Source organism: Phodopus roborovskii, unplaced genomic scaffold (genome assembly GCF_943737965.1).
Source record: "Phodopus roborovskii unplaced genomic scaffold, PHOROB, whole genome shotgun sequence".
In the NCBI taxonomy this organism is placed as follows: Eukaryota; Metazoa; Chordata; class Mammalia; order Rodentia; family Cricetidae; genus Phodopus; species Phodopus roborovskii.
The window spans coordinates 12,386,506-12,413,864 of record NW_026125059.1 but is presented as its reverse complement, the minus strand read 5'-3'; the positions used below and the strand labels follow the sequence as shown (position 1 = coordinate 12,413,864).

The 27,359-nt window shown below is 52.5% G+C and overlaps 1 protein-coding gene across 3 annotated transcripts in view; it reads right to left on the bottom strand.

Moving 5' to 3' along the window:
* Sulf2 (sulfatase 2) overlaps nt 1–27,359 on the bottom strand; it is an 83,081-nt gene that overhangs the window by 48,703 nt on the left and 7,019 nt on the right. For all 3 annotated transcript variants that reach the window (XM_051186129.1, XM_051186139.1, XM_051186120.1), the window contains exon 2: nt 11,839–12,105. In XM_051186129.1, the coding sequence (XP_051042086.1) occupies nt 11,839–12,019 (181 nt within the window). In that variant the 5' untranslated portion in view covers nt 12,020–12,105. The remainder of the gene's footprint in view (nt 1–11,838; nt 12,106–27,359) is intronic.

Sequence of the window (27,359 nt, the reverse complement as noted above, 5' to 3'; positions counted from 1 at the left end):
CCCCTGACTGTTAGATACCCCCACAACCTGCAACTGTTCACCGTTCTTGTGAAAGTCGTGTAGGGGCACCTAGCATATCACACTATGTGTGTGTGCGTGCAAATGTGTGCACGTGCAAATGTGTGTACATGTGCACACTCGGGCACGTGAAAGCCTGAGGTAAATGACTGATGTAATTTCTCCCCACCTGATCTTTTCACAGGACCTCTCACTGAACCCAAAGCTTTCTGGCTAAAATCGATGACCCTCAAGTAATGAGAGTTTCTTGTCTCTGTTCTCTCTCCCCGCATTTCCCTTTTCCTGAACCAGGGTTACAGATGGGCCTAGGTGTGCCACGCCTGCCTTTTTCACATGGGTGCTGGGGAGGCTCACGCTTGTGTGGCAGGCAGTTTACCAACTGAGCCATCTCCTTGACTCTCTGTCTGGGTCTTTATTTGGTGAAGCCCTTCAACCTCTGTTCCACAGAATGAACTTTACGGATGGAATGCCTCAGCTGCCTATTTCTGATGCATTGTACAATGAATTTGCAAGGAGTAGGGTTACTGGGCTGGAGGTCAGTTGGTAGATCACTAAGCCATGTTCTATCTCTGGGCATGGTGGCATCTGCCTGTAACCTCAACATTTGAGAGGTGGAGGCAGGAGGATCAGAGGCTACCCTCAGCTATGAAGCAAGTTCACAAACACACACACACACACACACACACACACACACACACACACACACACACACACGCACACGCACACACCAGTGTTTGTGGATCTAGTGCATGAGATTGTCTGTCTCTGGCACCACCAGTGTCAGAGCACGCTGAATCAGCTTGTGTTTATTTTTACAGTGTTGATGATAGAACCCAGACCTTTGAAGGTTCTAGAAAAGCCCTCTGTACGGAGCCCCAGCCCCAGCCTCATTTGTTCTTGTAAAGACAAGTCAGAGCAAGGGCTACCTATGGGGACTTAGCAGGTACCAAGGTCTTCTTCCTTCCCCTTTGTGTGTGTGTGGACATGTGTGTGTGGACATGTGTAGCGGACATACTTGTATGTGGAGGCCAAAGGTCAGCCCTGAGAGTCACCAGCTGTTCTCTAACTTGGTTTTGGAGACAGGGTGTTCCACTGAGCCTGGGGCTTGCCAGTGAGGGTAGACTAGCAGGCCAGTGAGCTCAGGATTCTCTGTCTCTACCTCTCTAGGCATTGTCTGACTCTATATGGGGATGGAACCCGTGTCTTCATGCTGTGTGACAAGCACTACTTTTAACAACTGAGCCATCTTGCCATCCCAGGGACTTTCACGATTGAAAACATGAGCCAACTCCTGCCTTTCCTGGTGCTGAAGTAGTTCCTGTCCAACTCCTTCCCCAGAGGCCTGCTGTCTGGGGTTGGGGTGGAGTGGACACCACCCCACGAGATGCACACCACCCCATGCAATAATCTGAGGCCTGCTGTCTTGGTTGGGGTGGAGTGGACACCGCCCCACGAGATGCACACCACCCCATGCAATAACCTAAGGCTCTTTGGGTGGTATCTAAGGAGATAATGCCAACCTATGCTTGCTCGTGGGTAAACAGAGTCTTTGAGGGCAGGGCCTCCTTGGGAAAGTGGTGGGAGGTAGACTGGGATGGGTGACAAACATAACCAGTGTCCGTAACCTCAGGGTCTTGATGCTACTCTGCATGTGAGCATCTTGTCTGGACTGCTGCGGTCGACGCTTAAGTCATCGGTGCTGAGTTCTCCCTCAGCAGCCAGAGAGCAATTTCTAACAAATTAAGCAATATCAGCGTGTCCCTTCAGGCACTCTCTGAAGGTATCTGCCTCATTCACAGTAAAAGGTAAAGTCCACATTTGGCCAACAGAAACTTAAAGGACCTGGCAGGTCACTGTCCTGAGAAGCTCACCTTTCCCTCAGGCTGGCTACTTTGACCAGCTGCCACAGATCCAATTCCCATTAGATTCAGGTTTCTTCAAACAGAGCCTCCTTAGAGAGTCCTGCCACGGGGGCCTACAATTGCTGTATTGGCTGCTGATCCCCACTGACTCTGGAGGAAGGTTATCTTTGTTCTGAGCTATTGCAAAGTTTCCAAGGACTGGATCAGGGCCTGAACACATGGGTTGAGTGGGTGAGCTTCTGTGCCCAGGGCCTTCCTCCTCTGCCTTTAATCTTAGCCATAGATAACCCAGCACAGAATGTTCCAGTGGGAGCCTTTGGGCAAGGACCACTCTTTCTGTGGAGACCACAGTGCCTGTGGCTAACAGGAGCGGTCACAGCTGAAGGCCACAGACAGACTGCCTGAGTACGTGGGCATGTCTTCTCAGTGTTGGCAGAACGTGGCTCACCATCCACAGTTTGAAAACCAGGATGTTTTTCTGGGATATTATGGAAGCTTCTAGGGCACTTGAGGACCTGAGTTCCATTCCCAGTATCACATGGAAAAGCTGGATGTGGTGGAGTATGCCTGTAATCCCAGCAGTAGTGTGTGTGTTTATGCGTGTACATGTGTGAGTGGTGTGTCTCTGTGTGACTGCATGTGTGTGTGTGCATATGTGAGTGATGTGTATCTGTGTGTGGTATGTCTGTGTGTGCATGTGTAGCTGGTGTCTCTGTGTGTGGCTGCACATGTGTGAGTGGTGTGTCTGTGTGTGTGTGACTGCATGTGTATGTGGGGGGTATATATGTGGTATGTCTGGTGTGCATGTGAGTGTTGTGTGACTGCATGTGTGTAGGGGGGTATATATGTGGTGTGTGTGCATGTAAGTGTTATGTGTGTGTGACTACGTGTGGGGGGTATATACGTGGTGTGTCTGTGTGTGCATGTGAGTGTTGTGTGTGTGGGGGTATATATGTGGTGTGTGTGTGTATGTGTGTGCATGTGAGTGGTGTGTCTGTGTGTGTGACTGCATGTGTATGGGGGGTATATATGTGGTGTGTTTGTGTCTGTGCATGTGAGTGGTGTGTGTGTGTGTGTGGTGTGTCTGTGTATGTGCATGAGTGTTGTGTCTCTGTGTGTGACTGTGTATGTGTGTGACTGTGTATGTGTATGACTGTGTATGTGTGTGTTGGTTGTGGTGGTGGAAATAGGATCCAAAGCTCCAAATCATCCTTAGCTTCATGGTGAGCGGAAGGCCTGACTGGGCTACAGGACAGATCCTGTTTTAGAAAGCAAACCAACTAAACAAAGCAGAGCTGGGGGTGTGTTTCAATGGTAGAGCCCTGTGCCCAGCATACACAAAGCCCCGGGTTCAAACCCCAGCACCACATGAACCAGGAGACACATGAATTGATGGCTACCTTTCTTGATGGACCCATGAGTACTGGATGGACTCCCTTCAACACCACCTGACATTTCCTGTGTAGCAATGGCCTGGAATGAGACTGACTGTGGCTAGAAATACCACATGTTTACCCACCACCTGACTGGTTCTATTCCTGCTGAAGGGTACCACTGAGCAGGTGTAGAAGGGACTATCCCGCTGCACTCTACAACCCCAGAGTGCAGATGGGGACAAAAGGCCATAAGCTCAGGCCAAGGGCAAGAAGCACCTGTTTCCTGCCCCATCCTGAAGTCACAGAGGTCATGTGACAGCCCTCACCTAGCTTTCAGTGTCTCTGGAATGTCTATATTGCGAAAAGATCTCCCTTTAGGCCACCTGCCCCCAGAAACACCTGTTTAAGAACTACTTTGGGAGATGAGAAGTCCAGAACAGCTCTGTCCCCAGCAGGGGATGAGAGAGGGACCTGGGGGGGACAAACAGTAGCACCTGGAGGCAACATCTGGGCAGGGATGGGAGCTGAGGCTCAAGGTGCACTAGATAGCTGTCAGCTCCAGCTTTAGTTAGGAGCCAAATGACTGGCACACGATACCAGGACCGGCATCTCAGACATGGCTTCCTGGCTGGCGGGGTCAAAGGGAACTCTTCGGACTCTGGGGAACTGCAAAATCAAGCTGGTGCTACAAACCCCCAACTCAAATCAGGCAGATGCTGAGGGAGCCAGCTAAACTCTGCTGCTGAATGCTGAGATCCAATTCCCAAATCATGCTGTCAATTTTCCCTTCATCCTCTGTGGCTCTGCTGTGGAGAAAACTCCAATGGGGTCTCTCAGCGGAGGGAGAGGACTGAGGGACCCCCAGAGGAGTGTGGCAGGGTGTGAATGTGGGAACTCGGTCCCTGCTCTCTTCGAGCCTGCTCACCCGGGAACATTCAGACACAGTAATCTTGCCGCACCAGCTAAGTATTTAAAAGACACAGTGCTTGCTGGAGCTGCCCCAAGTTCCAGGTGTGTGTGTGTGGGGGGTGTCACAGAGCCAGTCACTCAAAGCAACACCTGCAAAGCAGTTTTGTCTGAGGGAAGCCTGCATCCTATCTGTGGCTGGTTACTTTTATGTCAACTTAACACAGGCTAGAGTTGTTTGGGGAGAGGGAACCTCAGTTGAGAAAATGCCCCCACCAGACTGCCCTGTGGGCAAGCCTGGGAGCATTTAATTGGTTGATGATCGATGTGGGAGGGCTCAGCCTGGTTCCTGTACAGGCAGAGTGAGACATTGGAAGAAGCCACGGGAAGAAGCCAGTAAGCAGCAGCATCTCTCCACGACCTCTGCTTCAGTTCCTGCCTGAGTTCCTGCCCTGACTTCCCAGGATGATGGACTGCAAGCTGTAAGATGAAATAAATACTTTCCTGCCCAAGTTGATTTTGGTCACAGCATTTTATTAGTACAGCAATAGAAAGCCTAGCTAAGACATGATCATTCCTTTGGTCTTCTGTCTCTGCACACGGTGCCATGATTGGCCTGATTCACGCTGAGAAACCCTCCACTCTGTACCCCCTGCCTGCTGCAACTCCCCTGCCTAGCCCAATGCACTTCCTACCCCGAAGCAGAACTAGATCCACTGCTGTCCTCCCTCAGCAGCCTGCCCAGCATCACCTGCACCCCACCTGACCACCCCACCCCACAGCTGGTCTCCCTACTTTACACTGTCATCCTCAAGCCAGCCCCTTCCTACCTACAGTCAGAGCCTTTGCAAACAGGACTCCTGGGATCTGACCTGCTCGGGGCATGTTTGCCATCTTTCATCGGTCTCATCCCAAGATGTTGACCCTCATGCACGTTTGACTGTGTCCACACATCTCCCCGGTCCTCTGCCTTCACTCCCCAGCCTGGGCAGCAGTCTTCAAGATCCTGGTGAGACTGTGCCTGCTATGGGGCCCTGCACCTGCCGCCCTGCCCGCAGTGCTCTTTCTGGAGCTGTCCATGTGGGCAACCACTCCCCACGTACAGACCTCAGCATACCACCCTCGGCAGAGGCAGTGTCCCTGCTGGGGCTCTTGCCTTTGTCCTTTTGTGACTCAGACCCCAGCTGCCAATCCCCTCCCCCACCACCTTCTCAGGGGGTCGGCTTTTGTCTCACAGCGCCCCTAGCCCACAATGGCCTCTCTTGTGACTAGTATGTAGCCAGCAATCACCCTTGACCTCTGCATCCTTTGTCCCCACCAGAGTGGCCAGCACCAGCAAACTCCCGAACCCATTGGTTTTAACTCACAGGAGGTCCTGGCAGGAGATCAGAGAAGGAAATCGAGGCTTGGATCTGAGTTTCTCTGCCTTCCTCCCTGTGGTGGAGGCAGACTTGTGTGGGTATGGCGGTGTTGGGAGACACTGCCTCTGGGTTCTAGTAACCACCCTGAGGGTACAACACCCACCCCGAAGCTTTCCTCACACCCAAATCCAAACTGAGACCACGTGACCATGTAAGAATGTCCACGTCCCATGTGACTGCTGAAGTGTGGCCCTCAAAGATTGGACCTAGCCTTGCCCTTTGCTCTTTGCTGCCAGGCTCATGGTTGTGACAGCTGGAGTTCCAGCAGCTGTTCTGATGCACAAGGCCTTGAAGACGATGTTCTACAGTAGGGATGGAAGAGTGAAAGCCAGAAGCATATGCAACATCCCTGACGTCACCACACCAATTCTGGACCGCCAACCTCCAGACATTTTTATGTGATTGAGAAAGAAGGGATGCTAAGTTTCATTTTCTTTTCCAAGCAGGCAAGCCCGATTCTGACACGCTTTCTTTCCAGAGTTCAAGCGAACCTGTCCCGTCCTGTGCCCCCCCAACACCTCATGTTGATGAATAGAACTAAAAAATCTCACAGGAATGCACTTGGCAGTTTGAACCCAGGGCGGGCCATTCCTGAGATAACCTGCATCCACATGCCTTCCTTCCTCTGGTAAGTGGCGGCAGGAATGTTGGGAATGGATGTTGGTGGTGGATGAAGTTGCCCTAACTGCCGCCTGGAATCTGGGTGCGTCGTCCTGGGCTGCCTGCCATCTGGCCCCCGTGAGAACCCGCGGTTTCCAATGCATCTCTTAGTTATCAGTTGGCAGCATGGGGTGTAGTTTCCTCATTTCCCAGATGGAACATGGAAAACTAGGCTGCCAGGCCCTTCTTTCCCAGGCCTGCTTTGCACACGAAGTTGATGTCAGAGCTGGGGACCTGAAGTCCTCAGCATCTCCCTGAGGTGCAAACAAGCTTAGAAGTTATACGCTGTCCCACCCTCCCCACTCCACACCTAAACCCCAGAAATCAAGCCTTGCCTTTAACTTGAAACTCCACCATGGCTGTCTATGGGATGGCTCTTTCCTTGTCATTTTCATGGCCACTGAGTGTCCCCATCAACTTATCCTGACCTCTTCGAAGCCCTAGATCTTGGAGTTGTTCACTCACTCATGAGCCACCAGCTTTGCCTCTGAGCCACCAGCACCTCCCACCATTGTAGTAGACAGAGGCTTCACTGGGCTCCTCTTGTACCTGGACAGCAGTGGACTGGACACCTGCCACCATCACTATCCCTCAGACTTCCCACTTCCTTTGCCCTGGCTCGGGTTGCTCTGCCACCGAGTCAGCCTTCTGTGAACGCCTCTGCCTCGGGGCCAGCTGCTACTGCTGCTTAGATGCTCTTCCGAGGAGGCCCCCTGACAGGTTCCCTGACCTTTCTTGACCCAATGTCCCCTTCATTGATGAGATCACCTTGGATAAAGCTGCAGAGTCCTCCTTCCCTCGTTGCTTGACTTTGTCTCTCGCTAAGTTTTCACATCGTGTGCTGTTGTGCTTTGTCAATAGACAGGCATCTGTGCTAGACTGCAAGCCCTGTGTCAGTCGACACAGGGGACCTGAAGTCCTCAGCATCTCCCTGAGGTTTTGTTTGTTGATTGGTCCTCTTTGTCTAATAATAGGTGCTCGGTGAATGAGGACATAAGGAGCCAGTGTGGTCCACATGGCCCATCCTGATGCAGGGACATTTGGGAGAAGACTGAGTGCTTCCTGTTTGGGTCACATCCTCCAGAGCCAAAGCCCAAGTTCCTTTTAGGGAAACCTGCCCAGGTCCTCTCAATCCCAGTACAGGGAATTGCCAGGCCATTTAATGGCCACTGGCTGCACTGGGCCTTATGGGAAGTGCAACTATGTGCTTAGCGAGCTGGTCTGAAGGCAGCTTGGAGGAAAGCAGGATGCTCCATAGAGACTGGTGACATGTGAAGGGGCACATCTGGATCCAAACGTACCCGAAACTCCAAGTATGCTTGAACTTTTGTATTTCCCTGCCTCAGTTCCGGTTTGCCCACCACTGCTTGAGTTGAGTTCCAGGAAGTCACTGATAACTGGAAGAGTCAAGACCAATGGGCTGGGGCTGTGCCTGTCTGGTTTTGATTTGTTTTTGAGACACAGTCTCACTATGGAGCCCAGGTTGGCCTAGAAGTTGTGACCCTCCTACCTCTACCTCCGGAGTGCTGGGGTGACAGGCATAGACTACTATGCCTGGCTGCATTCATGAGCCATCATATTATGAGACACTTGTCCCTGCTGCACCTTAATGGCCCCTCTAAGAGCACCACATGCTGACCTCTGCCACCTATGATGGAACAACCGTATCTAACTGCTCAGGTTCAGGCTATGCGTGACTCCCGCTGGATTCTCAGAGGCCAGCTGAGCCCTGGAGATATCCTGCAGTTGGCCTGCATCCAATTCACGTGGCCAATGCTGGCAGAACCCAGCATTTCCTTGGCTTCCCTGGGTGTAGCACAGTGTGTGACAGGACTGTGATGTCACATATAACTCTAACCCACTAAGCTCTTCAGAGACTTCCTAGAGTCCCGCAAACAGAGACAACCCAGGTGCTCGCTCATTAATGCTCTGGGAGCCAGTCCCCAGCACCCAGCACTCCCAGGTGACAGCCAGGGAACTGGAGGCATGCTAGAAAAGCAGGGCAAACACAAACAGCAACCACGAGACAGAATGAGCCCCTCTCCTCCCTGGCCCCGATGAGAGTGGACAGCTGTCCCCACCTGAGATTAGCTCTGCTGAGAGGCCTCCCTCTGGAGCCGCCTCACAGACAAGCAGAAAATAGCAGCCAATGAATTTTTCAGGACCACCCTAGGCTCGCGGGTGGTGGCCAACTGTGAGCTAATGTGCCGGGCTTTGGGGGAGCATGCATTATTGATCTGGGTCTGTCTGGCTTATAAAAAGCCCGTCAGTCCCCCAACTACCTACTTCTCACCCCACATTCCTCACAGAGACTCAGTTTGGTTTTCTTAGGACATAATGTGTGGTGATGGCCGGTGGGCACCAATCTCTAACATCTAGGGCTGCCAGAGGGAACTGTCACAGCACAGAATGCTTGAGTGCCTGTCCCCACTGACTGGTTCCCGGAAATTTTCATTTCAGAACACTCGCTCCTGTGAGCAAATATGCGTGTCTGCAGATTCTGCCAGGGGAGGTACAGGCGACAGTTATGCATCCACATGGATGCTCTCTGGACAGCCTATCACCCATCCTGGAAACCAGTTGAGCAGAGCAGTGGCAAAGGCCACACAGATTTCACCACATTTTAGCTGTGCAACCCAGACGTGTGGTTTGCCTTGTCTGTGTGTTACTGGTAAGGTGGAGGGAGGGAGTATCTACTTATGGTCAGCCATGGTTTGTTCTCTCTCCCCAATTCATCTCATCTGTGGATCCCTGACTTGTCCTCAAAGTCATCATTTAGTCCCTGTTAGTTCAGGTCCCGCACCCATGTACACACACACACACACACACACACACACACACACACACACACACACACGTATCAGCCTCTGCCCACCCCACTCTGAGCCTTGATCCTCCCTTCTGCCTGTTTCACTAAGAATGACACTCAAGCTGGGTGTGGTAGCTCATGCCTGTGGCCCCAACACTCAAGTCATTGAAGAGGAGGACCTGAGCTCAAGGTCAACTTGAGCTCCATAGCTAAACCCTGTCTCAAAAAATTAGCACCACTGTGGTCACGTGGTCCCACGCCCATGGGCCTGGTCTCAGTGGCTTCACTCTGCCTTGCTTTAATATTGCCCATTGTAAGTGGCAGCGTTCCCCCACCCCGGCCCCCAGCATCTTGAAGAACAAATACCTACTGTTTTTGTTAAAACCATGCTGAGTGGCTATGTGGGGTGCCTCAGGTGGCCTGACACTAGTGCCAATAGCTTGAGGGTCACAGGAAGGAGCCCAGGAGGCCAGAGGCCAGGTGCCACTGCACACAAATCAGGTCCCATTCACAGCCTCAGGTTGCAGAGCTCCTTCCCAATGAGCAGGAGACCAGCACCCTGGCTGTCAAGCTGTCAATAAGGCTCTGAACGCTGACAACTTCCGGGCTGTTGCTCTGCACTGATAACTCCCAGACATGAGGTCACACTTGGGGTCCTCAGCACCCACTGTGCCAAGGCTGGCTCAGGTTTATGCAAGTGGCCTTTTTGGGTAGTTAAAACATAGGTGTGGGTTGGGAAGATCCACTCTGTAAGCAAATCATTCCCTTTGTGGCCACCAACTGTTCTCTGTTGTCCTCAGACAGCAAATAGAGGAAAGAACCCACCCTTCACTTGGTCAACAACAGGCAGTCCTTACTACAACCCTAGTCTCTGCCAGTGCCCTGTGCTACCTCCCTTTCTAGGCTCCAGCCATATCTACTTCCTTGATCTTACCCCAGGGCCTTTGCACATGCTGTCCCCCTACCTGGGGCACTTGCCTCTGGATCTCCACAATGCCCAGTAGTGTAGATGATGAAGAGAGACATCTAACATGCAGGAGAAGGAAATCACATTTGAGTGCACACTGTGTAGTATGAAGGTGGCGAGTTACAGGTGGCTATTGAGCCCCTAAGAGGGGTCCAGTCCTAACCAAGATATACACATGTCAAGTGTTGAGGGCAAGGTAAAGGAAGCGAAACATTTACAAGTAATTTGTTCTATCGATCATGCTTCAGGTGCTTCGGGTGATAGTTTGCATATGGGGTTAAACAAAATGTTATTGCAATTGATTTCACTAGTTTCCTTCCATTCACTCATCCATCTATCCATCCATCCATCCACCCACCCATCCACTTATCCATCCATCCATTCACTCATCCATCCATTCATCCATCCATCCACTCATCCATCCATTCATCCATCCATCCACTCATCCATCCACTCATCCATCCACTTATCCATCTACCCACCCACCCATCCATCTACCCATCCACTCATCCATCCATCCATCAACTCATCCATCCACCCATCCATCTACCCATCCACCCACCCATCCACTCATCCATCCATCCACTCCATCCATCCATCCACTCATCCATCCACCCATCCATCTACCCATCCACCCACCCATCCACTCATCCATCCATCCACTCCATCCATCCATCCACTCATCCATCCACCCATCCATCTACCCACCCACCCATCCATCCATCCATTCATCCATCCATCCATCCGCTCATCCATCCACCCATCCATCTACCCACCCACCCATCCATCCACTTATTCATCCATCCTTTTAATTTCTGGGTCTTGTGTAGCCCAGGTTGGCCCCTCACTAGCTATACATATTCAGTAAGGACCTTGAACTTTTCATCCTTTGCCTCCACCTCCCCAGCGCTGGGATTACAGTTCTGTGTCACCACAGCTGGTATATGCAATGCTGGAATGGGACTCAAGACTTTGCACATGCCAGGCAAGAGCTCTGCCAACTCCGCTGCATTCCTAGCCACTTGCATTAGTGGCTCATGGTATACAGTTGTCCCTCCATACTGAGGGACCAGGCTCCGTTCAGACCCTCATGTTAACTGCTGTGCTAACAACCTGTACCTCCTTTATTCACCCAGATGGCCTGCGACACTGGGCGCTGGATATAGCTGTTCTACTGTACCTCTCAGTGGGGAATGAGAGGGGAAAACAGTCATACATTTTCCAATGTTTCTGATCTGTTTTTGGTTGAATCTGCAAATGTAGAACTGAGAATACAGGTGGCTGAGTGTTCCTATGGGATGGCAAGGATGCAGGGTTCAGCTGGGGAAGAGCCCATATGGTGACATCAGGGGGAGAAGATACAGAGAGGGAGAAATAGGGCTCTCTGGGAGATGCCCCACAGGTGAGTGAGACAGAATAGATCTGGACTGACTCTGGAGCCCACTCCTGGTGGCCTCCAACAGAAAGAAGTAGCAGAAAGAACAAAAGCTTGTGACTTTGCTCAGGAGGGAAGAGACGATGGCTTAGGTGTCAACCAAGGCTATGGCCCAGTAGCTTGGGAGAGCAAAGTGGTCAACGAGAGCGAAATTATCTCAGTCTCTCTACCCCTTATGTTGTAGGAACTGGGGAGTCACTCTGCATTAGGAGATGTTGGGCATCCCCAATCTGGAGGGTTACTAAGAACCCAAGTGAGAGCTGGGTTGCACCAGCTCAGATGGGAACGGTATGCAATTATTTGCCTGGTACCTGGAGATTCTACGAACTATGGGGACACAGCGCCTCTAGTGCTCCAGGAGTTCTGGCTGGCTCGGCCACTTACCCAGCTCCACGTCCTGGTCATCCGTGAGCACCAAGATGATGTTGGGCCGGATGTTCCTGCGGTCCCTCTGGAAGCGGCCTTTCAGGCGGGGGTGGGACAGGAAGGCTGAGCTCCCAACCAGCAGGGACAGCAGAGTGGTGGACAGCAGCCATAGTGGCAGGCCAGGGGGTGCCATTGGCATGGCTTGCTGGTCTGTTGCTTCCTCCTGGGTGCAGAGGCTGAGGTGGTGTCTTGTGGATGGGGTTCCTTCCCCTCTTCCCTCAGGACCTGAAGGATGAGAGGGATAGATAGGAGTCAGTACTGATGTCACAGTTGCCCCCCCTGGGCTGGCATGCTGCCTCCCACAAGGGCGGGCCAGTGTATTGGCTAAGCAGAAAAGTGTTTACAGTTGGTTTGTGGGCAGATCAGCAGCAGAACTGTCCCTCTCCTGGAGGGTCCCCAGGTAGGTCAGCCACAGAAGGGGACAGGCCACCAGCACCTCTGCCTGGCCCTTCCCTTCCAGCCCCAGCAGCAGGCAGCTTGGGTCACTGGGATGCTTTGGGCTGTATGGCCATGGGTTCCTGTATCAGACCAGCCTGTCTGGGACCATTGTCGCCACAAACAGAAACCCCAGTTTCCCCATGGCCAAGCTAAGTACTAGACCTGACAGGACCATGTATGCAAGGGCGAAAAGGTTCCTCTAGGGTTGAACTTGCAGAGCAAACACAACGTATGCAGAGAAAGCTAAGGGAGAGGAACTGGCACATTCCACACTAGTCTCAAGTCATCCTTGACGCCAGATGACTGTACCGCCAGCAAAGGCGGGTGAGGGAGACTGGGGTAGCAGCCCCCGAGAGGCCTCGGCACCCACTCTGCTGGGGGGAAGAGAAGGGAAGACATGAGGTCAGAACACATCACCTCGGAGGAGTCCGCCTGGGAAGGGGGCCCAGCACCCACCTCAGAGCCCTAGCCAGGGCCCTCTGCTCCCACAGAGTTGAACTGCCTACATCACCATCATCTTACCTGCCCTAGGCCTGTAAGAGTACCAGGGGTTCTCCACCCTTCAGGGCAGCTGGCGGGAACTTCCTAAAATGGCAAGCACATCCCCTGACTCAGCTGGGCCCTGTGTGTGGTGACAGCAACTCAAATGGTAAGGCCCAAAGTGGGGGAGGGGACACCCATGCTCAACCGACTCCTTTCAGCACCTCCTTTCAGCACCGCTCTCCCTCACCTCTCCCCAGACCCCAACACTCCATCCTCACAGCTTCCTTCTGTTGCCAGGCAACATGGGCTCCTTTCTACCCCATGACTTTTTTTACCCTTGCCTTTTGTGATCACTGTAAGAACTTCATCTGATGGGCTCATCCTGCTCCGCCGAGTCTGGGCAGTAACTAATGCCAGCCACCTCCTCACTCAGGCCCACCCTGGCCCCCATCCAAGTGCTCCCTATTTTATGGCCTGTTTTTTGTCCCTCAATCAATCACTGCCACACCTTGAAGTGATGTTATTTCCTGCACCCATCTACACAGATCCCCACACACACACACACACAGGAGGGGCAGCCCCCTGAGGGCGGCAAGGGCTGGCAAGTGAGAGCTGGCTTGCAACTACTCAGAAGCGAATGCTCCAAACTGCCTGGCACCCAGAGCTTCTGCGGGACTGTGGGGACATGGTGCCTTTAGCCCCAGGTGTCCCAGCCAACTTGCCATTTAGCCAGCTCCATGTGCCTTGGGCAGTGTCTGGTGCAAATAAATGGATAACCAGAGGAGTGGGGATTCTGAGAAACTCTGAATTCTGTGGCGTGGGGGATGCCAGGCTCTAGAGGACCATGCCACAGGCTGGCTCTACACAATTCAGAGGCTTGGGCACCCACATGCTTCTCCAGACACTTCTGAGGGCCCCCAAGGAGGAACCCCCCCCCCCATGCTGGTTCTCTAGAACCATCACTAGAGAGGCCCAGGAGGGTCTAGGTTCACTCTGTCTGTTTCTCCATGAGGAGCCATGCCTGCTTCCCCTGGGAGCACCAGCTGAGAACTTGGCTGCTCTTCCTCCTCCTGAGCCCCTGCACCCCACCCCCCAGCACAGTAGCTGCCCATCTGTGACCACAGTTCTGCTGGGGCCCCAAGGTACTCCCTCCTCTTGTCTCTTGGTCCAGGGTAGCTAGGGGCCCTTCCTGTTGAGAGCCCCAGAGGCTGCATCTCTCCTTGATGCTTGTGTAGCCCTCCTGGCCTCTCAACAACTGTCTGTGGTCACCTCTGCCACTATGCTGTGAGAACCTGGTCCCAACCCACGATAGGCTGACAGGGACAATATCTCCTTGAGCATTTGCCTTTCCCCGGGTGATAGTAGGGGGCTGTGGGAGTGGGGGGCACATGACTGTGAGTGGCTCGCGCTGCTTGCAAGCTCTGGGCTGGTCTGCAGAACGAGCTCCAGAGAGCTGGAGAGAGTCATGGCACCAGGCCACTGGGGGCACAGTACAAGGGAAAGCCTGGCATGGTCACTGAGGGACTGAGGGTGGCCCCCAAGAGGGCAGACCCTGGCTCGCTTAGCTCCCTGCCAAGCTAAAACCCTCATTGGCCTCTCTGAGCTACCCTAAGAGACAGTTTGAAGAGCATAGACTTTTGAGTTCTTTGTCTAATCACTCAACACTGCTGTGCCTCAGTTTCCCTACCAGACAACTGGGAGTGAGAGATGAAACAGGCCACCCAGAGGCAGAAGCAGAGCTTTCACACTGCAGTGTAAGCCATCTCTGGGCAAGGCTTACTCTCCTGCAGGGTTTTCTCAGTCAGTCCTTTCTATGACCCCTGTGATACGGTCTCTCCTCTTCTCCCCACGACACTCAAGAAGACAAACTCACTGTCATCTAGGCACCAAGAGAGGAGAGGAACCTGGTGTCCTTCCTCACCACAAAAGTGTCACCTCCCAATTTCTTCTATCCAATGCCACAGTCCGCATCCCTGTCACCTTCCAACTAGTTCTTGCTGGTCAAGTGCTGGTTTTCTGTTGCTTTGGAGACAAGGATGACCTTGAACTTGCCAAGTAGCTGAGAATGACCTTGAACTCCTGAAGTTCCTGATTCCACATCCTGGGTGCTGGTATTACAGAGGAGTACCACCGTGGCTTGTGCTGTGCCAGGGTGTGCATGTACTAGACAAGCTTGAAACTGGGCTGCCCCCTGTAGTGAAATATTCATCCTGACTGCACCTGTTGCACTGACCACGCCCATTTGGGTTCCAAACCCCAGCTTGCGCTCTCTTGGTTCTGGTCGGGTCGCAGAGAACAGCCTGGGTGTGGATCCTTGGAGCGGGAACTTGTGGGTCATGGGTTTCTTATGTAAGTGACTTCTCCCTGAATAAAGTTAACCTATATTTAACCCGTCCTGTGTATCTTAATCTGTGCATCTGTAGCTCCCATCCATGGCATCTTCAAACACTCTCATTTTAAAAGACAAACAAAAGACAGGTGGGTGGCATGTTCCTGTCATCCCAGTACTCAGGAGGCTGAGGCAGGAGGATCACAAGCTTGGGGCCTGTTTGAGCCACAGTTTCCACCTCCACAATAAACACACACACGCGTTTCTGAAATGGAAACCTCTTTGTCCAAGTGTGATTGAAAACAGCCATCCCTTCCCTGTGGAGCGGCTCTCATGGAGCTAAAGAAAGCGATGGTGGCTCTGGGCACTACTTTTCTCACCAGGGCCCTCTTGGAACATTCTGTTCTCCTGAGCGAAGATCCCAGCTGGTGCCTGAAGAAGCCAGCACACTGCCATCCAGTCTGGAGGGAGCAGGAGGCCGCACATGAACAGAGAGTGCTCCTCATCATGGTGCTGGCTCCAAAACGACTCCAAAGCAGGCTCAGCCTCTAAAAGGGCATTTATCAAGGAGCAGGTGTCTCTCCAGAAGCAATGCCTTGAACGTGCGCTGAAAGTTCCAGAAGTATACCTGCATGCTTCTACAGCTACCTGGTCATCAGGAAGTAAGATTCCCTGAGAGAGTTCCCACAGGTTGCCCCACAGGGCCTCCAGTGACAGCTTTCCAGCCAGGACTCACATGAGCAAATACCCTGACATTCTCAGCTTGTAATGCCTGGGGCGCCCCCACTCTGAGACTTCCCAGCTATCAGCCCATCTAACAAGCAGAACTGTCCAGTGATGTCATACCCACCATACCGATGAGGAAAGGGAAACACAGAAAGCTAAAATCACTTTCCCCAGACTGCAGGTTCCGGGCAGACAAGGAAGGGTTTGGATTTGGTCAGTGTGAGGGAAGCCCCTAGAAGTAGGTTTGTAAGTGGGTAGCTAAGAGGTTCTCAATCTTAGTATCTTCTGCCCGAAGAGTGGGCAGGTACTCCCTCCCAGGGCCTTTTAAGGCTATCAGTGTGGTGGGGGATAGGGGCAGATGTCATCTGCTGGGCTCCAGTCCCAGCTCTGGCTCTGCATGCTGGTCTCAAGGAGCCCTTCCTCCCTCCGGATGGAGTCTTGAGTTTAGAAACCCAGAGCTGTGGCATGAGAGGGACTAATTATCTATTAGCCAAGCCATCTGTGGGTTGCTTTTTTATGAATCCCTTCACTATCCCCACCCCAATGGCTTCTCCTGGCCCTGTGCCAGCTCTCTCTGGACACAGAAAAAAAATGAATTAACAATGACACGAGAGATCCTGCCTTCCCCTTTTCTTGGTAAGGGGATTCACAATAGTGGCACAGATCGTCTCTGAAGCCCGTTCTGTCTCAGGGCACCCTGTCACCGTGCATATCATCTGCCCTATCAGCCCAGCCCTGTCTCTTCCCCCTGGGTCTTCTCCTGGCCTCGGCAAAGGCTCCCCAGCCTAGCTAAATATCTCTGGAGACACCTAAGGTCCCAAGAGCACAGAGATACCATGACACTTCCAGATCTACGAACCACTCTACATGGGAGCAGATCTTGGTATGGCTGCAGGCCCCTGGTCCTCAGAGGACAGCTATGGGGAATTCCCAAGGTCTCACTCAGGAGACCTAGAAAGGCCTAGATGGGCTGTTTTCCTCTGAGGGTCTCCAAGTCCCACAAGAAGGGTACAGGCATGCAGGAAGGACCACACAGCTGAAGGGTGGGAGAAGATGAATGATCTGAGTGGAGGAGGGACTAGTCTGGAAGGACACTCCCCCAGGAGGTAGAGTGTGGGATGCCCAGAAGCCATGAGCAGAGTCCTGGATATGAGGTGGGGTGTTTAATGGCAGGGGAGTCCCACCAAGTTAGTGACAAATCTCCTAGAGGGTGCCATTCCTTCCATCCTCGCTTTTTCTCACCGAGCAGCCAGGGTGCCACTGAACAAAACCCAAGAGACGAACCTTACTGGAAAGGCTTCAAGGGCTCTACCCAATCCAGAGTAAAACCATAAAGTTGCCAAAGGCCACAAATCCCCTACACAATCTGGCTGTGCCTCTGTCCTTTCCGTCTTTTCTCCCTCCTACACGTGGCGGCCACACGGCCTCTGTACATGCCTGGCATGTCCCCACCCCAGGGCCTTTGCACTGGCTGTACATTCGGATATCTTGCCAGCCCTTGCCTCCTTCCTCCTGGTCTTTGCTCACATTCCACCCTTGCACACTGAAATTGGAGCACTCTAGCCACTAGCCACTGTACCTGCCAATCTCCCTACAGAACGGCACCTCCCTGAAGGCTGTGGTCCAGTGTGGCTGCTACAGGAAGGGCCACTGACCCAGGTGGAGCCAATGCTCATCTCCTCTCTTTGGCTCTAGTGATTGGCCCAGAGGTGGAGATGTGACATAGGCCTGACCAATGAGAGAGTGGCAGCCTCGGAGCCCGCAGAAGCCCTGTTTTGAATGGTGTGTGTGTGGCTTGTATTTTGGTGATAATGGGTGGAATTAAGGTGTACTTTGTAGTCAGCCAAAGGCTAGTCAGGGCTGTCCTTCAGATGGGAGTGAACACCCAACACAGTAATCCTCTGGAAGAATATCGTGGGGTAACTGGAGTTACTCGTGGTGCTTGCTAGGACTAAGCACAGTCCCAGGCACCCAGCCTGCCTTAAGGCAGCCACACACACTACAGCAGGGTTGAGACCCAGCCTGGGAAGCTGAGGTGGGAGCGGTTCAAGAATCTGCCACGAGTCACACAGCTTGAAACCACATACACTCCCTTACCCCCAAAAGGTTCCTCAGAGCAGATCACAACAGAGGGTTCAGTGCTGTCTGGCTTTGGGTGAGCTTGGTCTAGGGACACAGGAGGGGGGAGGGTGCACCCTCCCCAACAGGTCTCTGGGAAGTAAGCCCTGTAGCTATTGAGAGCCACAGCTCTGTCCATAGGTGTCTTCCCCTCATATGAGGGAAAAGCAAGCTGTGCACCCAGGCACCCTGACCCCAGACCCCACTCCTGTGACCCCCACAATACCCAGGACTGAGGGTTAATGAACAGGAAGAACACAGAGAAACTGCTGTGGGGCAGTCAGAAAAGGCTGCCTGCGGGGTGTGGGGGGAGAGTCAAGTTTGACATGCTCAATAGGCCTAAGAAGCCAGGGCTCAGGGACAGTGAGATGGTAGAGGGTGTGGCCGCAGGCGGAGGGAAAGAATGAAGACCACGTGGCTAGGCCCTTGCCTAGCTGGAGACTGCATGCTAAGCCCTCCACCCTGGCATCTCCCTGCTTCCTGTGCAGGATCCCTTCAGTGCACTCTGGTCTCTATGGGAGTTCCTAGGGTTTATGAGACAGTTCCCCATGTCCCCTTCTTAGGTCCAAGACCTTGGCACCCGGTGCCTTGTTCTGGGATTTCAGCTGGAAATGAGAACGAAGGCAGCCATCAAACAGGACAGGGACTAAGGGACCCTTCTGAGGGGTGGGGGTTTGAGGGGTGGAAGCCTGGTCTCCAGACAAGGCTCAGCATATGGACAGGCAACTCCGGCATGAAGAATACAGAGCAAAGTGGGCCAGAAGCTCCAGCGGGTGACAGCCAGGCGGAAAAAACATGGAGGCAACAGATCATTCCGGAAGGCCCATGTACCAGGCACCATTCTTGGTACTATGAACAACAGGGGACCAAAGTCCTTGTCCTCACAGCACTGACATTCAATGAGGTGCTGAGTCTCCAGGAGGGTGTAGAGTAACAGACAGGATGGGAATGGTGTTGAGACCAGGGTCCCAGCTGGCGCTCACAGAGAGGCTGGAGGCAACACATGCAAAATCTCAGGGAACAGAATGTCCAGATTATCTACATGCTAAAGAAGAGATGGCCAACAAGCCGTGGGACCCTCACACCTGCTGTGTGCCAGGACCATCCCCTGTACCCCAAATCTCTGCTCCCACCAAGCAGGCAGAGAGTGGTTGGTGAACAGGGCAGTCCACACTGGTGGCGGGAGGCAGCAGGGAGTGACCTGTGACCCGGAGCCGGCTGCCCAGCTTTTAACCAGCTCTGCTGCCCACTGAATGCCGGGTGATGTGTAATGTTTACAGCCTCAGTATCTTTATCTATAAAGTGGGAGAAATAAGAGCATTCACTACCCAGAGCTGGGAGGGTGGAAGGGCTAACGGCCTTTAGAAGTGGATCAGTATACAGCCAAGTGCCCAATCAATGTGGTAAGTCTCATCTGCTGGCAGCTTCGGGCCACCCAACAACAGCATCCAGTTTTCATTTGAGCATCCTTTCCTTCCTACATTTGGTTCATAATGCTTAGGCCCAGGCACAGAGGTCTAACGTTAGACCGTGAGATCGCGACCTGAGCCAAGCAGAGTTTTTCAATCCCCCTGCCTCGGTGGCTCACTAATTAGGATGTTGGCACTTTGGCCTACTGAGTATTTACCATTCTTCAAAGATCCTATCATCGTCTCGCCACCTGCAGAGTGGAGAAGGAAGCCACCACTGGAAGAGGCCAGTTCTGGGAAGTGGTATGAATTCAGTGACATTAGAAGCCTGATTCCAGCTAAGCCTGAGGGAAGGAGGCACATTTCTAGGTCTTTCAGGGTCAGTAGATTTCCCCTCCCCCGTCAGCTATGAGCTGTTTTCTCTTTTTTTTAAAGGTCAGCTTCCTCCTGAAGCTTCTGGACATGAGTCAAACTCACTTATTTTCAGAGACTCGTGAAGAATGGCTGCTCCCTGCTCTGTTGGTGGTCATGCCTGGCAAGGCTCCAGAGCTGTGCCTGGGTTGTGTGCTCGTTGCTGAGCAAACCTGCATGTGGTCTCTGTCTGGCCTGGAGGATTCTGGGTAGGGCCAAGAGAGGAGGGCTCCAAAGATGGTCTCTAGCAATTGGGGGAGCTGCCTGTTCCCTTCCACACTCTGATTCCGGCCATTCATTCTCTTGATATGTGTGTGTCCTAGTGGCCTGATTGAGGGTAGAGGGCATGACCCTTGTCTCTCCATGGAAGAGTCTAGAGGTCACAGTATAGATGAACACATGGGGCTCTGTGGCCCTTCTCAAAAACACAAAGCAGAAAGGCCTACAGGCCATACTTCAGTGTCTCTGCCCTATTGGGCAGTGAGAGCTGCCTGTCTGTTGGGGTATAAGCTTCTCCCATGCCCATCCCATAGGTTTCCCAGAGGCTCAGGCAGTCTGGGTGACTGGAATATCCCCAGCTCTCTCTTCTTTTCTGTATGAACCAGGAGGGTGAAAGCCACGATGTCAGGGTCCAGAGGGCAGGAAGGGCTGACATCAGGTGTGAGTTGTCCTGACAATCTGTTTACTTCATGGTTTTAAGGGTAAAGTCGCCCTTAAACTCTCTGAATAGCCAAAGGTAACCTTGAACTTCTGACCATCCTGTTCCCACCTCCTGGGTGCTGGGATTACAGACATGTACAACCACACCCTGTGTATGGAATGCTGGGGCTGGACCCCAGGCCTCTGTGCATGCTGCACGGGAGCCGATCAACCAAGCTGCAACCCCAAGACCTTGTTTCTGCCTGGTCTGAAATTTCCTATGCAGACCCGGCAATGACCTGCTCGCCTCTGCCATAGGTATAATACATGATACATGATGACAGGCTGTCCTGTCAGGCTTTCTCGACACACCTTTCTAGTGACATCTGGGAAAGGTAGAACCCTTTCATATCTAAAGTTCACGAAAACATTAACTTCTTAGCACAGATCTGTCTTAAACTCCCTCTTGTCTGTAAGAAGAGACAAAACGCTCAATCTCCCATAGGATGGGGTGACCTGAGGAGGCGACCCTGGGAGAGCCTGTCTTACAAGAAGTCTAGGTATTATTTTTGGTAAAAGGCATCTTTCCGCAGTGACCCCTGTCTATAGTTGGGGCCATGGGCACATATCCCCCAGGGGCAACATGGAAAATGGACTGAAAAACATAGGGGCTGGAGAGATGGCTCAGTGGTTTAGAGCTCATACTGCCCTTCCAGAGGACCTGAGTTGGGTTGCCAGCACCTATGTTGAGCAGCTCATGAGGGTTCTTGAGCCTTAGGCCTCTGCAGGCACTCTGTTCACATACACAACCCCTACACACATTCTCATAATTAAAAATTAAATAAATACTTAAAAAAAAAGACAAAGGACCTAGATTTAGGAGACAGGGCACAAGGAAAAGCCAGTCCGTTCTAAGCCCACAGACAATGAGGCTCCTCTGCAGCTCGGCTGGGAGCTGTGAGTGGATCTTTGAGGCCATCAGATCTTTCCTAAGCACCTACTATGACTGTGTGTGGGTGCTGCAGGGGATACTGAGGCAGGCCTGGCTTCAGACACTGGCATTCTGGTGAGAACAACAGAGAACAGACCGATGAAGAGGAATTTCAGATTCTGAAGGAAGCCGTCTGGGTGACGCTAGAGAGTCAACGAGAGGAAGCCTCTGGGAGGAGGTGACATTGAGCTGAGATTGGAAGGTGGTGAGAAGCTGTCGCAGCTGGAATGTTACCCCCCCTTCCCTCCCTTCCTTCATCGTCCACGTTGCTGGGGACTAACCCTCAGGCCTTGGGTACCCTCGGCAATGCTCACGAAATACCCAAATGGAGGTAAGAGACCCAACCAGGTCCACAAAGTTGTCACCTGACTCCTGCACGCACACTGTGGGACCCATTCCCAGACTCACACCAAACACGCTAACAAAGGCAAAGGCCCTGTGATTGGATTAAGCACAAAAACCTTTCGTGGCAGAAGCATGCAGGAGAGTGGCTGGCCGGCACAGTTGAGAGTGGACACAGCTGTACCCAAGCTCGTGCCTGTGGCAGCCACGCCTGCTGTCCTTCCTGGGTGTTTCGGGGAACTAGAATCAGATAGGATATTCCCACCTCTGTTCTTTGTTCTTTCCTCTCAGCTGAGGACAAAGCTTCCTTGGCAAGAGTTACAGTTATTTCTGTAAAAGGCCCGGAGCCAAAAGCAATAAAGCCTAAGAACAGAGTCGTTATTCACGACTAATTGCAGGCTGGTGTTCAGTAGGACTGACCGTCCCAGGCTCTCGCCCCATCTCTCGGCCCCACACTTCCCCTGCCCTGTGCATGCCCTGGGCACAGCATAGGGGTTTCTGGCTGTGGATGCTGCTGTGGTCGGCAGGAAGACCTGACTGCTGGGATTAATAGCCCAGTCACTTCTCCTTCTGCCTGATGCCTGGCTGAGCACACCACTCCCAGCCAATATAAACAGCCCGGTGCTTCTGGTCATCCAGAGGCTGGAACACACACAGGTGGGAGCCTCCTGAAGTCCCTTTGACCAAATAACCAGCTAGTGGTGGGATGGAGAGAGACCATGTGGGTCCCGCTTCCTGCCCCATGTACTTTGTCGACTAATGAATTCCTGAGAGGAGGCCGTTAGGGAGGGGGCCATGGGTCTTATGAGCTGGGGCAGTTGTTCACAGGCTCCGAGGCATCAACTGGGGTGTCAGTAAGTAGGCCCATTCTGGGGTCGGAAGACAGGCAGGTGAATATGCCAGGTCCAAACAAAGCCGGGTCTGGGGCGTGTCCGGCATCCAGGGTGCTGGGAGGGCCCACGAGACAGTCATCTTCATCTTCCAGACAAGAACACTGAGATGCAGCAGGATGAGGGGAGTTGACTTTGCCCTATAGAGAGGGGCTTCCAGACCCTAACGGTACCACAGTACAGGCCCTGGGAACAAGAAAAGCTGCTATGCCTTGAACAAATTCCATCCTTTGGCATGACAGCTGCTCCACCTAGGCACGGGCATCAGACTTCCCATTGTTCCTGTCGGAGAAGCATCCACTCCCTTTCCTTCTTTGGAAAACAGCACCCCACTTTTATCTAGAAGATAGTCTCCCCTACCAAGGGTGACCATGTGAACTGGGCCAGCCAATGAGACTCTTCCTGAGCTCAGTCCTCCCAGATAGTGCTCAGGGCAAGGGCCCCAGCAGGGATGGGTGGTCCCCCTGAATCCCCCACTCGGGAAGGCTAGCAACTCCTGCTCAGAGGCCTCCAGAGACTTCCAGACCAAGACCTGTCCTCTCCTAAACCCAGCCATCCTACAAACGCAAGACTTCCAGTGCTGTCTTGATGAATCTGGTTTCTTAGGCAAGGACTGGGGCGGTCCACAGACTCCGCCTAGCAGCCACACCCTTGTGCAGTCTTCACTCTAGAAAACGGTGTGTCTCTTCATCCTGTTCTGACCTAGAGAAAGTGGCCAATGTGACACGGGACCAGTATAAGGCTTACGACCCCGAAACTCTCATTTCTGCACCTTCTGAAGCCAGACTACGCAGAGAACAGCACGCTGTGAGGCCATCCAGACACATGGGATTCAGCAAGGCCGAGGGACACATGCCTGTGACAGGCACTAGGTGGGGGCCAGCTGAGCATAGCCAGTTTGGACTTGCCGCTGGAGTCACTCAAAGCAGATCACTGGCAACCCATAGCACCCCCAGAACACAAGAGAACCCCTACAACATCCCCCCAAGAGCTTCGGAAGTCCAGCAATGGAGCGGAAAAGATGACCAACCAAGCTCAGTGAACTACCGGTGTGGAGCTGTCCAGATAGTGTCTCAGTTTCCCCCTTACTAGAAAGAGATGATCAACTTCCTGCTTCTAAAGATTTGTGGAATAACTAAGTCAGGCAATAAGTAGAGGGCAGATTTAATTAAATTAATTATTTCTCCCTCCTTCCTTTCCTTCCTTCCTTCCTTCGTGAGAGTAGGACTCACATAGCCTAGGCTAAGTTTTGAGCTTGATATGTAGCCAAGGATGACCTTGTGAGCTTACTGCCTCCATATCCTGGGTGCTGGGAATACACATGTGTGCAGTAGGTACCCATGTGTTGGCTAGGTGTAAGATTTTAATATCACTGCAAACACACTTGTAGTATGTTGTCCCTCAGCGCGTGTCACAGCGGGGTGCTAACTAATACCTGTGTGAGCCTTGTACCTGGGATGAGTGGCCCTGACATGAGGCCACTGCTCTCGGTCCCCTCTTGGCATGCGTGAGAACCCAGGCCTGCTCCACTGGGAAAACCAAGCAGACATAGCAAGAACAGAGGCAGCTGGACTGAGTCACAGCCTCAGGCTAGGCCCAAGAGGCACTCGGGTGGCCGGACAGGGCCCACACTGCCCTCTCCAGCTACAGAAGCTGAAAACTCTTTTAAAACATACAGGTAATTCTAGCAATTGGGGGGCTGACAGAGGCTGGAGGATTATGAATCTCAGTTCAGCCTGGGAAACATAGCAAGACCCTTCATGCCTCACCCCCACCATGCTACAATCCATTAACTGATATCTCAAAAAGGTTCAAAGTGGCGCATGGATGAAGAAAATAAAAGCCAAAGCTTCCATGAGTCAAACACAGGCCCTGGTAGGCTCCTTACCACCCCTCTCCCCCTCCCCACTTTCTTGTTTTTTAGACAGGGCCCTGAACTCTCTCTCAGTCCTGTACCCTGGGCACAAGCCCCTCGTAAATGAAGCAGGATACTGCTCCAGCCCTGAACCATCTTGGGTCCACAGGAGCCCAACCAGGGCTCAGAGCTCATCCTGGGATGGGCTCAGATGCTAGGAAGGGAGTCCATGAGAGAGGCCTCAGCCTGGACTGTCATACCACCTGCCTCAAAGGTAAACTTTCACATCTCAGCCGCTCAAGATCGACCACCCCCTGTGCGGGACCTGATGTCCCTGCTGGGGCACCAGGGGGATGACCCCTCCTCCACCAGCCACCGTGGGCTTGCACGAGTCCAACGAGCCCCACCTCAAACTTGTTTTCTGCCAGTGACAAACAGGTTTGGACTTCTAGGCCAGGAGCAGTCACCTTGCAGCAAGGACAAAGGCTGCATTCCATTCTGCCACTGAGCCACAGGCCTCCTTCCTGGGCACCTGCAGGGCTGGGCCAAGCTCTAACAAGACAAAGTCCTAGCTACTCAGGGCTTACTTTTTAGTGAGGGGCGAGGAAACAAAGAACAAATAAGTGCTGAGAATTCCAGAGGGAATAAAGTGAGGACCTCCCTTTCCCTACCATCTGCCTGTGTGCACAGTGACAGGTGCCACCGTGGGTCCTCAGGACAGGCTCCAGGCCCTGAGCTCGGCTTCTTTCCCAGGCTGGTGTCCACGGGGCCTGGACGAGGAGGTAGGGTGGAGCATAGCCTAGCAGTAAGTCTGATGATACCTTTCTTGCTGATCCTACTGAACTGTCACGGGGGTGGGGTGGGGATAGCCTCCCCTAGAGACACTGTCCCAAAGACACAGCCAACCCTACTCAAAAGCTGAGGAAGGATTCTCAGATAAGAGCAGGAGTAGGCAGTGACTACTGGAAGCCAGCTTTTCTGTCCCCAGGCCCTTGTGTGCAGGCGTTGATCTATGTCACCACAGCTACTTGGGGAGCAGGCTGCTATGACTGTCCCAGTTTCCAGGGGAGGCAACAGAGACTCAGTGAGGCAGAGTGACTCCTCATCTGCACACAGCTCTCGAGAGGCCAAGCTGGGCAAGGCTTTCTGATTAGAGCTGTTGTCTTCCATTGATACCATGACCAGTTGGGACATCTCTTTTACCCTGTTGGGCTCATCCTGAGGAGGGGCCAATGATCCCAAGATCAACTATAGAATGAGTGGCCCTGTCTGGCAAAGATTGGATTTGTCTTGCTAGCAGCACTGAGTATCACAGCAGGATGGTGTGGGAAGAGAGGCTACAGGCATGTTTGGGTTAGATGCCTTGGGCTCAAAGACCCCTCTCCAAATCAGCGTTGTTGTAAGGGAATGTGTGAGGGTATCTAAGTCACCGCATGCCTGGCTGGAGTGACGAAGAGGTGCAGGACTACCGGGCTGTTTATGATGACACACACTCAGTAGACAACACTCATTTCCAACACAGCTTCACAGGGAGGGTGGTTTTGATTCTGGGGAATAGAATCGCGTAAGTCCTGGACTACCCTCGAACTCCCTATGCATGCTCCTCCTGCCTCAGCTTCTGGAGTGTTGGGATTACAAGCACATACCAAGAGGCCCAAGTTCCAGTATAATTTCCTAACTTCGGCTAGATAGTGTTGTGGACAAAAAAGCCATAGTGCCGGGCGGTGGTGGCACTCCTTTAACCCAGCACTCAGAAGGCAGAGGCAGGCGGATCTCTGTGAGTTTCCAGGACAGCCTGGTCTACAGAGTAAGTTCCAGGACAGCCAAGGCTGCACAGAGAAACCCTGTCTCAAAAAACCAAAAAGGAAGAAAAGAGAAAGCTATTGGCAGCTTCCAGAACCAAGAAATGGACGGTTGCCCACACTTTTATGTGTTTTTTACCCTATGCCCAAATAAACCAAAAAAAGACCAAAATCTGTTTCATTTGGGAAATTTTGCCAATTGTTTACAATTTATAAGATTGCATTGTTTTATGGGTATGTGGCTATGAGTGTGCATGTGTTTGTGAGCATGAGGACTGCAGACTGGTATCAGTTGTCTTCTTTAATCTTACCTTTTCAGACAGGTCCTCTCATTGAACCTAGAGCTCAGCAGTTTGGCTAGACTAGCTGGCCAGCAAGTCTCAGGGATCCTCCTGATTCTGCCTCCCTGGTGCTGGAGTTTCAGGCACTTCAGCCATACTTTACTCTTGACATAGACGGTGGGGATCCGAGTTCAAGTTCTTGTGTTTTCTCTGCATGCGCTTTACCCACCGAGCTGTCTCCTCCTCAGCTACTAGGAAGTGTCTATGACCACACTGGCTAAACATCCACCTGCACCGGTTGCTGTGGGTGCCTGTCCCTACAAGGTGGGCACCTGTACCAGTCCTGCCCATGTGTCCTGGGCAGGAATCCTACTCAGGTGTCCTGTCCAGGTGTGCCTCCCAGCTGGGCTGCACTGTGTTTAATTATAAGCCACACCGCCTGTTTTTCCTTTCATTTCTAATCAGGGTATTTCACTGATGACTGTGTAGATACGTTATCTGTGAATTCCTTCTAGGAAACCCTACCCTCAAAGCACTTGCTAAAAACAGAAGTTGTTTGATCTGTAGGTTTGGGAAGAATTGTTAAGACCTTCAGTAGAAACCCATTCATTTATTCCTGGCATTTGGTTTAGAATCCAGTACAACACCAGACAAGAGCCTATGAGACACAGCAGAGTCTGCTGCAGGGTATTTTCAGAAGGATTTTGTTCTCTGGAAAAAGAGATAGGAAGAAGTTCTGTCCTATATCCCTGCCTTGAGGGGAGA